This window comes from Coffea arabica, chromosome 8e, assembly GCF_036785885.1.
Source record: "Coffea arabica cultivar ET-39 chromosome 8e, Coffea Arabica ET-39 HiFi, whole genome shotgun sequence".
Taxonomy (NCBI): Eukaryota; Viridiplantae; Streptophyta; class Magnoliopsida; order Gentianales; family Rubiaceae; genus Coffea; species Coffea arabica.
The window spans coordinates 32,061,012-32,074,566 of record NC_092324.1 but is presented as its reverse complement, the minus strand read 5'-3'; the positions used below and the strand labels follow the sequence as shown (position 1 = coordinate 32,074,566).

At 37.3% G+C, this 13,555-nt stretch overlaps 1 protein-coding gene across 1 annotated transcript; it reads left to right on the top strand.

Annotated features, from left to right (window-relative positions):
- Positions 1 to 11,897: 11,897 nt before the first annotated feature.
- Positions 11,898 to 12,614, top strand: LOC113704718 (uncharacterized). The gene has a single exon (XM_027226594.1). It carries the CDS (start codon positions 11,898 to 11,900, stop codon positions 12,612 to 12,614), a length of 717 nt encoding a protein of 238 aa, XP_027082395.1.
- Positions 12,615 to 13,555: the final 941 nt, after the last annotated feature.

Here is a 13,555-nt window from a genome sequence, read left to right as displayed (position 1 = left end):
GACTAAGCCAGAGAGAGAGCTTCAAGGGAGAAACCGAGAGAGAGTGGAGGTGGAGAAGAAACGAAAACAGCAACGAAGGAGCTAACAGTTGCGGGTGAGATAGCAAGCGCGAAAGGGAGAGAAAGAAAACTGGACAAAGGTTGGTGACGGCTGATGAAAAAAGGGGCGACTGAGTTTGAGAGAATGAGGAGGGGGGAGTGTGCCTGACGGCGGGAAAAAAACAGCGAAAGGCAAGGAAGAAAACAGTGAGTCTGAGAGATAGGGAGAATGGCCGATGAAAAGAAAAGGACACGGAAAGCTATGGGCAAAGCGAGAAGGAAAGAGAGGAGCTGAGGGTTTGAGAGGAGAATGACGGCAGGGCTGAGGGAGAAAACAGGGAAGCGAGAGAGATAGTTAGAGGAAAAGAACGGAAAAGAAAGAGTTTCAGGAGAAAAAGAGAGGAATTGTGGGGAGAATCTGTGTGTAACGGCGGAAAGAAAAACCACGGACGAGGAATTTATCACCACCATTATTGCCGAGAGCTTTACCAAGAATGTGACTGTAAGGCTTTCTTTTTGTTTTGCTTTATAGATAGTTTCTATTAATGATGGGACTGTGAGAAACTTGGATGTTGTTCGGTGCTTTGATAGCTGATGTTGAGGTTGTTTTGTAAGTATGGTCTTGAGTCTTGTGCTAAGATCTTTAGACTAAGGGTTGGCTGCAGCAAGATTGACCCTTTAGATTTGTGGCAGTATTTTGTTTTTTTTTAGTTTTTGTTCTTTTCGGTTGCTGAAGATAGCGTTTGTGTGATAGTTTGCTTGCTCTTTGGTTGGAAGATCATGGCTTTCTGCAATCTAGCGAGCCAAGGGCTGTATCTTTGGTCCCTATTTGCATAGCTTGGGTCTGTTAGAGTCTTTGGAATCCGTTTGGAAGTTTTGCTGCAACAAGTTTGAATGTTTTGGCTTGTTGCAGCAGCTTTTCTTTTCTTTGGGCTGTTAAATTGCTGTCGGGTTTAATAATCTGATTTTTGCTTGTTGATTAGCTAGGATATCATGAACACATTTGAAAGTTTTCTCCAAGATTTGCATATTTCCATGCTATGTTTTTTTTTACTTGTTTAGATGTCAAAGTTATGTGTTATGTTACTTCTTTTAAAGTTTGAATGTTGGATTGAGAAATGTTAGGACCAAACTTCGTGTATTGGAGTCTGAAATTTGAGTTTGGAAATAAAAAGGCAGCAGGCCTGCACTTTCGGCTGCTGAAGTTTTCATATTGTTTGAAGTGTTTGATTTGTTGCTATTTGATTGGGATACCGTGTGCATGTACGCCATGAGGTAAAGCCATGTTTTGAAGTAGAATTCAGTTGTGATATAGCAAGCAAATCTGTCGCCTGGTTCTGGAATGTTTTTGTGATTAAGAGTTGTTGCAGCAGCCTGGACAGATTTGTTTCCTTTGCTTGTTCAAGTTTTGGCTTGTTTGAAGCTTATGATTTATTTCATATTTGGTTGATATTTGCGTATAAGCCTTCATGATTGCTAGATGTTGTCTCGGAACGCCCTGTGTAGATGTCTAGTTCTTTCTTTGCTTCATGGTCCGAGAGTTGAGATGTTTTCTCGAATGTTTTGGTTCAACATCTTAAGTGAATGTTGATGCTTTCTTTGCTGCATTTCTTTTGTTTCCTCCCTGCTAAAATTGATGTTTGGGAGATGTGTGTGAGTTTGGTGACTAAATAATGAGTTTTGTACAATGTTTTCGGCATTTCATCCATGCGAGTATGAAGCTGCAAAATTTGCAGCAGAGCAAAGGCTGCAGCATCTGCTTTGCTGTTTTCTTCTCCGCAACCACTCACCAAGCTTTGGCCATCCTAATTTGCTAGTTAATCTTGTGTGGAAAGGGGCAGTAGAAGATTGGTTTCAGTTTGCATGTTTGAGTTCCTAAAACACTTGAATCATGATTCAATGCTTGCTGGAAAATGAACATTAGCTTGTTGCAAGCCTTATCTGGATGTATGCTGTGGTTTCTCTTTTGGCTCTAAGATCAAGTATTTTCAGTTTGGTTAACAAATCAATCAGCCTTTTGTTATTTAATTTGATTGCATGAATACCTGTATTCAATAGATTGCTAAGGAAACTGCAGCAAGAAAGTTGGAAATTGCCGAAGGCTTCATAGCTTGCTGAAACTTGATTGCAGAATGTTTCTCACGTCCTTGCATGAAGATTGCATGAAATAACTTTCTAAAACTACACGTTGGCCCACCAAGTCTCCCTTTGTTTTACTATGGCCCAAGCAATTGAAAAATTCAATCAATTTGACCCCTTAAATGTCTTTAGTTTTCGCATTTAAGTCATTACTTGTTTTAATGCTGCACGGGTTGTTCACCTTCCTTTAAACGCCTTGGATTGACTCAATTTCTTGCTTATCCCCATTTTCATGTGATTATTCATTAATTAAAGTGGTGCATTAATCCCTTGCTTTGATGGGTTTTATCTCAAGTTATCTCTTTCTCTGGTGACTTTAGCCCAAGTTAAGTCTTGTTCACTTTACTAGCATCACAAACGGGGAGGTATAATTTCTTTTATCTTTTTCGTCTCTCCACAATGTGATCCAACGTGCTAAGTGAGAATTGCATGTCTACTTTGCTTTCTTGGCTTTTCTTTAATTCCTTTCATTTATTTCATTTACTTTTGCTTTATTAAGTCTTTTTCATTCTTTATTTATGGGGTATGTGTACACCTCTTGGCTTGTAATAGATAGGGCTTGGAGAGCATTTTTATTCAACTTTTCCCCTTCCCCATTTGTTTTAGTTAGTCAATGTAATAGGTTCACTAGCTTGGTTGTTTTTGTTGCTCCGTGTTAATTTGCTTTATTAGGTTCTTGCATTTAGTCGAGCATGCTAAGTGTTATGTGCTACGTGTTTATAGGTGATTTGCAAGTCTACTTGCTTTCTATAGTCGTAAATGAATATGATGGATGAATGCACGTCACCACACTAGTCCAACGCTAGTTGTGGCTCATTGTCCCGTATTCCACTAGTCCAACGCTAGTAGGAATTCCTAGATATGGGCTAATCCAATGCTAGACCCTTAGGGATCTCCCTCGCTAGTTCATAATTGCATGTTTCACTACATTTCATGCATTTTTCTTAGTTTTCTAGCATTTGGCATGCTCCTCCAATCCTTTCCCCTTCATTTTAGGTTTTTGCATCCTCATGCTAGTCATAGAGTACATTTGCTTGAGAGTCCCCTTCCGATAAGGGAAACGAGCGAATGTGGCTACAAAATAGCCTTAGCACGCTAGTTCTTCCTTCTAATCAAAGGGAAAATCAAAGTCGTGTAGTTAGGAGTCATTCCCGTACCCGACTTGATGCATTCCTTTAGGTTCATACATTCTCATTTTATCACATCACTTCCTCACTTTCTTTATCCACATTCTTTCACTACTTATATTTTTCTCAATCCACATGCCATGTTTGCACATTTTTCTTCTTTTATCATTTATTTTTCTACCTCACAAATTGCACACAATCGTACTTATATGTATATACTACCATATTTTCATCCATTAGCACACAAACACCTTTATTTTCTCAATTGGCACACTTGCACTTTTCTTACATTTGCACACTTGCACTTTTCTTACATTTGCACACTTGCACTCATATTTGAGTCTTCATTTGCATTGTTCATGACCTCTATGAGAGCTTTCCTTATTGGTCATCACAACTCATGTGGTTGGGACCAAAAAGCCTCATAAGAGACATTTTAGATTTAGGATTGCATTTTTCTTTCCTTTTCATATCCATTAGTCATATCCAACATGCAACGCATATTTTGGGTAGAAGAATTAGGAAAAGTAGGGCTAAGTCACGCAACTAGCTTTGGCTAGGGTAAGGGAGTGCCTTAGGCTTTGCCTTTGCCTTCTCCCTTATCAAATGTGACCCCCGATCCCTTTCTTTGGTTGCGTAGACCTAAAAGTTCTTTAAAAGGGTTTGTTTACTTTTTCGTTCAAAAACAAAAATCATTTTTAGGTGACTTGGTACACCCTAACTCTATACCAAGTGGCGACTCCATTTTTCATCCAAAAAACCCTTTTTGAACTTTATTTGGCCAAACCGTCGCATTTCACAATCCCACGGCTTTTTATTTTTCACTTTCACACACGTTCACATACATATCTCGCACACTACTTTCACACCTTTCAAAAAATGGGGCGCGACAAATGTGAGAAATCTTCTTCAGTTATTTCGGACGTCCGGTACCTCCAATGCTTTGCGTCCGAAGTGCCACATTGTTTATCGGACATCCGATGTTCTATTACTTTGCGTCCGAACGAAGTCAGTGAGTTAGAGGAAATATCTTAATTCTTTCGGATGTTCGGTGATAGAGTTTTTCATGCGTCCGAAGAGTTGCATTGTTTATCGGACGTCCGATATCATTTTCGTGAGCATCCGACAGCTTTCAACTTCCTTTATTTCTTTCAAAAGCTCTTAATCTTTGAATCAGATTTGCTTCATAGTTGAAAGTATTTCTTGAAGAGATATTAGTATCATCCAATTGTTTTGTAAATATCAAAAGGTAGGGATCAAGATCAACATAGGTAAGAGGAAGTGTGTGATTAGAAGTGCTAATAATAAGTTAGTAAATCATAAGTTAAAACAAAAGTACAAGGGAGTTAAGAGAAATAGGCTTGAACCGACGTGCGCCGTTTGTTACCGGTTGAGTACACCGTTTGACCAATACTTTCTTATCCTAATCTCCTTATTTTTATTTCATTTAATTTCTCCTAAACCAACCCTTAAGTCAACCACCATTATTGACTAAGGAAAAGGAAAAGAAAGCCAAAATAGTTGGGTAACACTTGTCAACCATCAAACCAAATATTGACCAAGATTAATCTTTGTATTTATGTTGGAAAATTTGAAGAAAACCCATCACTTTCTTGCTCTATGAAGGCCGAACCTTAAAGAGGAAAGGAAGAGAGAAAAAAAACTTCCAAATTCCATCTTGATTTCCTTGCTTGATTTGTAAAAAATTCAATCACTAACCCTAATCTATACCGATTAATCTTGAATTAAGCTTGGAGGGAAGCTTTTGGTAAAGTTATTTGGGGAAGAAAGCTCTTGAGTTGCTTGTTATCTTGGGATTTTGAGGTAAAATTTCTAAAAAAATATCTCTTTTACTTGTTTTTTGAGATTTATGCAAGATATGTTATGATTGATGTTGAAGGAAGCATGTTTATGGTAATTTCATGGTTTTGCTAGGGTTTGGTTAATTTTCAACTTAGGTATATGTTGGTTATAACTAGTTTTGTGGTTAAAATAAGTACTTTATGTATCCTATATCTTGTGAACTTGATTGGGGCTGTCTTGTGGTAAAAATGTAGCCTTGAAATGGCTGGAAAAATTGGTAAACACAAAGGAAGTGCTGCTGAAATTTTTTTCACAGGAGACTCTAAGCAGTTTTGGAAAATCTATCATATTTTGGTGTGAAAAAATCTAAATTGAGTTCTTCTTGTTGCGTTTGAAGCTAGATTCAGAGTATTTTCTACTGTGAAAAGATCAGAATTTTTCTCAATTCCTATGAATATCTGTGATTTTCTAAAATTGACCGAATTTTCATTCCTGTTCTGTCATTCTACTGGATAAAGCAGCCGTTTGAGATTGGATTTTGACTGACTTGTGGACAGAATCTTGCAAAGGTATCTTCTGAGAAATTGTAACTCTTTGAATCTATTTTTCAAAGGTATAAAGTTTATAAATTTTGGACTTAAGAAACTTAAGATATGAATTTTCAAATAGCATCGCGCAAAACTGGAAAAATTCTATTTTCCTAAAACTGTCCTTACTTTCATTTCCAACTTTAAGTTGGAGTTATTAAACCATTTTGAGATTGGTTTATGATTGGAATGAGAAAATTCTTGGTTACTTATGTCCCTTGGGTGTAAATGTTCTCTTTTCACTCCAAAATCATATTTGCACATTTGTACTAGTAGTTATTTGGATTTTCTTTCGTTCACCTAAGTTTTGAATGGTTGAATCATAATACTTTATTTCGGTTGTTCTTAGGGTTTGTTGGTGATTAAGAGCATAACCCGGAGATGAACTTTTGACGTTATTTTGCTTAAATTGGTGAATGTTCCTTGCATATGGGTGTTTTAAATGACTATGTGAAATGTTGTGAATGTTGCCCGAATATTAAATGCTTTCTAATAATTGTTAAATGAATTTTCGATGGGCGAGTGTGTACTTTATCGCACTCGACCCAAAACAAAGTGAATTTTCAATGATTGAATGCTACTTGTGTATGAATGTAAGCCTTTTGGTTGAACTGAACCCTTATCCTTTGTTGCCAGTCGACTCGAGCCAGAAGCAAATTCGGTCGAGCGGCTGGTGACCCTGGGGCAATGTTTGGTATACTCGAGTATTATCACGAAATCTGATGGAGAACTAGTCAGTGAATTCAATGCAATAATATCAATGAATGAATGACAAGATCACCGAAGGAGTTTTCACTTGCAAATGTTTTCTAATGTCGGAGGGATAAGGAAAATGGTTGGTGAATGAATGAATGAATGACTTGAATGAATAGGTCCAAGTAAGCACGTATCCTTCTAATGATTGAATGTTTATTTTTTGAATGACTGGATATTATTGTGCAAAGTGTTCAAACTGTTAAATGCCATATTTCCATGGTTTCTCTACCTGATTGCTTTTTAGGAACTTTACTGAGTTTTTAGTTCATTCCTTTAGTTTTTGTTTTCCTTACAGGAATGGGGATCCGAAACAATTAAGTGTGAACTAGAGTGTATAACCCTATTGTACTTATACTTTTGGTTGATAGGATGTATTTTGACATTTGATGTCGTATCATACGTTTGGCTTTTGGGTTGTAAATACGTTTACATTTTAGTTGAATTGTAGAACTTAAATATTGTTTTGGAGGCTTGAATGATGAATCTTGGGACTTGATTGAGTGAGCGAGTGAGTCCTAACGAGAGGTAGGCAAGCGGTCTGCCAAACCCTTGGGTACGTCCTAGGGGACGGTGGAGTCGTCACAAATTGCATGGTTTCTTTGAAGTCATTTCAAATAGTGATATACAAATTGATCCTATTGTGAATGGTGGAAATGTTGTACGTGAAAGTGGATTGTATTTTGATGAAAATGATGAACCTAATTTGTGTTTCAATGAAGAAATGTTCATTTCACGTGATCATATCTTTGGAACTAACTTTGAACCTTAAGAGGCAAGCATTAAGGGTATATATTTAACCCCTCTTGAGGAGCGTTTCAAAGTGTGGGTTCTAAGGACATTGTTGCTCAAGAAAATCATGCGGAGGATCCTTTATTAAGCTCTCAAGTGTTGCAAATACAAGGTAGTATATATCAAACACTTGAGATTGGTAAGTCAGCTCCAACTCTCAAATCATATGGATATGAGGCTCATGAAGTGGAGCCACCCTTTGTATATCCATCATGACCTGAGTTGGTGGACTACTTTTTAATAAGACCTCCTTGATTAGAAGGGAATAAAGTCGAACTTAACGATTTTAAACAAAACGTTGGTTGGGAGGCAATCCAAGGGTTTAATTTTTTTCTAGTGTTTAGTATGTTTCTCATATTTCTTAAGTTTAATATATGCCTTTATGTATTTTGTAGGTCACAATGTCAAGAAGTGTCGCAAACATGGCCAACATTGCAATTTTACTCTTAGACAAGGCCTAAAGGGAGTTTCATGTTTATATTATGCATTTTAGGCATTGCATGCATTTTGAGTATTTGATGTTAATTCTAGTCTATAATGCATGTATATTTGTGTTTTGAATGCAAATATGTTGAATGAGGTGAGTTTGCAATTTTAGATGTTAAATTTAAGGTGTTGGTGTCTGAGGAAATTGGTTTGAAGTAATTTTATTAAGTGTTAAGTGAAGAAAATGGACTTGGAGATTCTATTCACAATCTCTTAGAGTAATCCTCGAGAGATTCAATCCAGGGTTTCACCAGGGCAACAAAAATTCTTCTCCAAATGCACTGCCCACAATCTGCGAGACAAATCGCTGCAAAATTGCGTGCAGTTTCTATTTGGGCAACAGTTTTAAGAAGCAAAAATGGCTCTTTTCCTTCATTTTCTTCTTCCTCTCTCATAACCAAGTTCTAAACTCACATACCCACTTCATCAAATCTCTATCTTGCATCGTTTAAGTCCCTCAAAATCACTCTAAAACATCTTGTGACTAACATCCAAGCATCAAACATCATCAAAACACAAACTTTTGAAGATTTGGGTTAAGAATCTTAGGGCTTTTAGAACTTCACTTCTTTCAATTTGGAGTTGATTGGAGCTAAACTTTTGGGATTTCATGAATCATTTGCTTTGCATTTCATCACTCTACAAGTCCCAAGTAAGTTTCATGACTTTCTTTGGCTTATTCAAATTTCACCATAATTGAATTTTTTTGAATTTTTGGACAAATTTCTTGGAGTATTTTTGGTTAAGTTTGTTGCTGTTTATGAGCTCATTTAACTTCCATAAATATGTTAATTTGCCTATTGTGGTTGACATTGATGTAATGCGAGGAATTAAGAAAAATGCCATTTTTTGCATTCTTTGAATAATAGGCATTTTATGAGGTATTTGTTTAGTCTTATTATGTTTATTGTTGGTCTTATATAGCATTATTTATGATGTATATGTGTTTATTTTTCAATATATAAAGTTAATTGCAAATTGTGAATTTGAGGTATAATGAATATGCAAATTCTAGAATAATTCCGGAACTCATAAGTTGTCTTGATTATGATGTTTTGAGAATATAATGCATATTATTGGAGTTATTTATTCCATTTGGTGATGATTTTCTTTCGGGGAATTTGCCTTTCTTAATTTTTGAAATTTTCTTGGTAATGTTGAATTGGTGTTTTAATAGCTTATATTCTTCAATTAAGATTGTTATGAAATCAATGTCAAAATTATCCGAAGGAGAAAAGGAGCACCACTGACAACAAGAGGAGGATCAAGAGGAAAGGCACCTTAGGATCCAATCTCTAACTTCATCACAACCTTAGCATGGAGATGAAACAATTCATGACGGAGAAGTGCACCACACCTACTCTTGACTTTGATATTTTGTTATTGCATTTGCCATGAGACTTGTTGTTGCTTCTAATGTGTTTTTCATATTTTCTTAATTTGCTTTATTTGAACTAATAACCACTCACTCTAGTTGAACTTCGTTTTTCTTGGTTTGGTTGCTGGAATGATAGGAAAATGTCATCACATGGTCTTGAACTTCACTTACTTAAATAAGGGAGTATTGCTTTTGCCTTTATCATTTTCCTATCCTTTACATTGAGGACAATGTGAATTTTAAGTGTGGGGGAGGAAAATAGGTTTAGGGGAATAGGTTTAATTTTTTTGTGACTATGTGATGATGATTGTTGACTGGAATTATGTTGGAAATGCTGGAATATATTTTGAAAATTTTACCTTGTGAATTTCTTTTTTAAAATTTGGGTTTGCTAGCAGGAAGTTTCACATAGTTATAAGAGAAAACTCTATCAAAATTTTTCCAAAATCTTTTTCAAAATTTCATTATGGCCCCAAAAGTTTGAGAAATGTCAATGAAATTTTACTCTCAAGAAGTTAACTTCTCTACTTGTTGGATTTTGGAATGTGCTTTTGAATGATTCATTTGCCATTTAACTTGGAATTAGTTATTATGTGGTTAGAACTTTTACATTTTAGAAAATATATTGGGTAAAATAGGAAAATTTATGCTTATATTTTCATATTTAATGAGATTTCTCCCTTTTACTTAAATCTACAACTAAGTGATTGATACAGTCAATTAAGTGATATTCTTTCTATTCTATATATATTACTTTAAGAGGGATTGTATATCGTCAAAAAAAAATAAAAAAAAAAGAGAAAAAAAAGAAGAACAAAAGAGAAAAAGAGCGTGAAATAAGAGTTTTAATCCAAAAATATAGACTTTCGTGTAAAAATGTACTTGAATTAGGAGTGATTGAATGACTTGAATATGGAAGTGTTGAGTACTCGGGGATCTTCACTTAAAAGTATCGATTTTCACGTACAAAGACACTTTCATAACGTAAGTGTTTGTTGATAGTTTGTGTGAATAACTCCCTCTTTAATCTTAAGTTTTGAGGAAAAAATTGTGGTAGGAGAGTGTTAACTATCTTTTGACCGTATGAGTTGCTTATTTGTAGAGTTAGATTAGAAGTGAAAGAGTGAATTGAACATGATTAAATTTGAGTATAATTGTCTTTCCTTTACTAGATAATATGAGTATTTAGTATAATTTAAATGATTGCATAATGGCTAATTACTGAGTTATGGGATTTAAATTTGAAAAAGCATGTTAATTGGCTAGACACTTGGATCATTGGTTGTGTTTCACATTATGCAATGATTCAAGCAATGATATTGCTTGAAAACAAGCAATGATTCAAGTGTGAGTAAATTGATAATGGTTAAATTTGTGATATTTTTGAATGTGTTTCACATTATTTTTGAGTCAGTTTGTAAGGTTAAATGATATAAATTGTTTATTTTAGGTCACTAATTTGCACCTTAAGTTGATAAATGAATTAGTTGTGATTTTGTCATTTTACTCGCAAAATTTTGTTGTTTTTGTAGGTAAAATGATCGAGTTCAATTGGAAGCGAAATGCATGAGGATAGAAACTTGAGAAGTCACAACAAATGTTAAAAGAAGTGGTGCGAGAAAAAAAAAATCAGAGAGAAGAAACCCTCGAGGAATCTGCCCACGGTTTCTCCTGTGGTTTGTGGCCAGAATATCGTTTCTCATATGCTCTGTCCAATCCCTGCGAGAATCGCTCGAGAGATTCGTCCGAGGGATTCCTGGTAGTTGCAAGTTGCCAACTTGCATGATTTTTCTTTCTTTCTCCATTTTTGACAAGACAAAAAGGGACAATTTGTACCAACTTTTGGGAGTTCTAGGAGTTTCTCTTTTTGACATTTTGACTCCAATAATACAAGACCAAGAATATATATTACCTAGCTCTTCTAGTTTCGGAGTTAGTTCAAGTTAGCTTGAGAGAAGAGAGAGGGTTTGGAGAAAGAAGAAGAACAACTAAAGGGTTGTGTCTAAATGTAACTCTCTTTATTTTCTCTTGTTTTAGTAGAGGTTAGTGTAGGATAATCTAGTTATTGTTATCCATCCTTGTATTGGCTCAACAAGGAGGCTAAAGGAAATGAAGAAAGAGAGGTTCAAGAAACTCTAGTAACAAGGGTTTTCTTCTCTCCACTTCTTTAATCTTTCTATTGAATTCTAAGTTTGTTAATGTAAGATTTGAATTTTACATTAGTGATGTTATTTTAAAGTATATGCCTTGGGTATTTGGTTGAACTTTCTATGATTGTTTGGTGTTGATTTCCTGGCTAATTGATTGCTATTATCTTGATTGAGTTATTAGCACTTTTTTTCTTATAATCATGATTAACTGGCCATTGATTATGATCATTTAAAGGTGTTAGATTTGCAATGAGAATTGGAATTTGATACTAATTCGTAGAAGTGTTAAACCTTAGGAGTACACTCAGGAAAGTAGAGGTACACCTTTATGACTTTTGTGATTTTGTTTAGGACTGTCAATGGGGTCGGTCCAGCCCGAACTCAGCTTGTTCGACTCGAAAAAAAGCCCGATGAGTCCGACCTTTTAGTGAGCCGGTCTAAATTTTAACCAAAAATTAGGCTCGAATTAAATGTGAGTCGAGTTTGGGCCTCATTAGACTCAAATTTGATATAGGCCCGACCCTTAAATTACCTATATATATAATGATATATATATAATATTTAAATTACCTAGTGGCGGGAGATTTTAATGTGATCTCCAATATCACAGAACGGTTAGGGGTGCCCCCCCAAACGGTCAAAACATGGACGAGTTTAACAAAGCAGTATCCAGTTGTGGCCTTTCGGAGGTCAGTTTTGACGGCCCCCCATTCACTTGGACAAATGGCAGGGTTTGGCAGTGCCTGGACAGGGCACTAACAAACGAGGCTTGGACAGATACGTTCAAGGTCACCAAGGTCTCTCACTTGGTCCGTGGCAGATCAGACCATGCCCCGCTTCTAATTAGGTGCGGCGCTAATGGTGGGAAGAGCTCGGCATTTCGCTTTCTCAATGTCTGGACCAAGTCACCGAGCTTCAAGGATGTGGTAAAAGAAGCTTGGCTAATCCGGTTAGCAGGGGGTATGGTTGGCTTTCACCAGAGACTCTTGAATGTGAAACGGAGTCTCCGCTTTTGGAACAATCGGTCTTTTGGGCATATCTTTCGGGCGGTGACTCAGGCGGAGGAGGAGCTACGGGACCGGCAAGTGGAGTTTGATGCCACTCGGGATGACGTGTCTAGAGCATGTTTAGGGGAGGCTCAGGCAAGGCATGCACGAGCACTGGCCATTGAATGTGACTACTGGAAACAAAAGTCAAGTATCAAATGGCTTCAGCAGAGGGATGCAAATACCAAATTCTTCCATTCAATGGTGAAGCAACGATGGAGTATGAATTTCATCTCACGTATCAAGGAGGAGGGGGGTCAGTGGATTGAGGAGAAGGCGGCTATTCAGGAATGCGCTGCCCGCTTCTTTGAATAGTTGTTTACATCCGAGTGGGAAGGCAGGGCCAACCCAGTGTTAAACTTTCCATTGCCAGCTTTGAGTCAGGAGGATAATGTTGGCCTTCAGAAATTGCTGTCGATGACAGAGCTACAGGAAGTGGTTTTCTCCATGGCAAAGGAGACGGCGCCAGGACCAGACGGCTTTGGAACGGTCTTCTACCAAGATTGTTGGACAATAATTCAAGGGGAACTATTGGATGCGATTCAGGAGTTCTTTCAGGGGGTTCCCCAACCCAAGGGGTTCTCTAGTGCATTGATAATCTTAATCCCTAAGGTGTCCGGAGCTTCACAATGGCGGGAATTCAGGCCCATCAATCTATGCAACCTAAGTTCGAAAATTATCTCCAAAATTTTAGCGAATTGTCTCAAGCTCCTGCTTCCTAAACTAATCTCACCGTGGCAGTCGGGATTTGTTCCGGGACGGAGTATCGTGGATAACATCCTTATCGCACAGGAACTAGCCTTGGACCTTGATAGGCGGCTAAGTTGTCCGAACTTGATGTTGAAGTTGGACATGGAGAAGGCCTATGACAAGGTAGAATGGACCTTCCTCATGTTTATGCTTCGGCGTCTTGGCTTTCAAGAGGGGGCGGTGGATCTGGTTTTTAGAATCGTGTCAAATAATTGGTTCTCGATTTTGGTCAACGGGACCCCAGCGGGTTTCTTCAAATCAACGAGGGGAGTCCGGCAGGGTGACCCCCTCTCCCCGGCCTTGTTCTTATTGGTCGCCGAGTTTTTAGAGGGCAGTCTCGATGCTTTGAAGGAGTTTCTGGATTCGTACCAGGCATACTCGGGCCAGAAAGTTAACTCGAGCAAAAGCTCTTTTGTCGACACGGGCAAGTAGCTAGCAGCAGGCCATGGTGGTCGAGAAGCTGCAATTCAGGCAGCAGCAGCTGCAATTCTACACATAACTTCTCC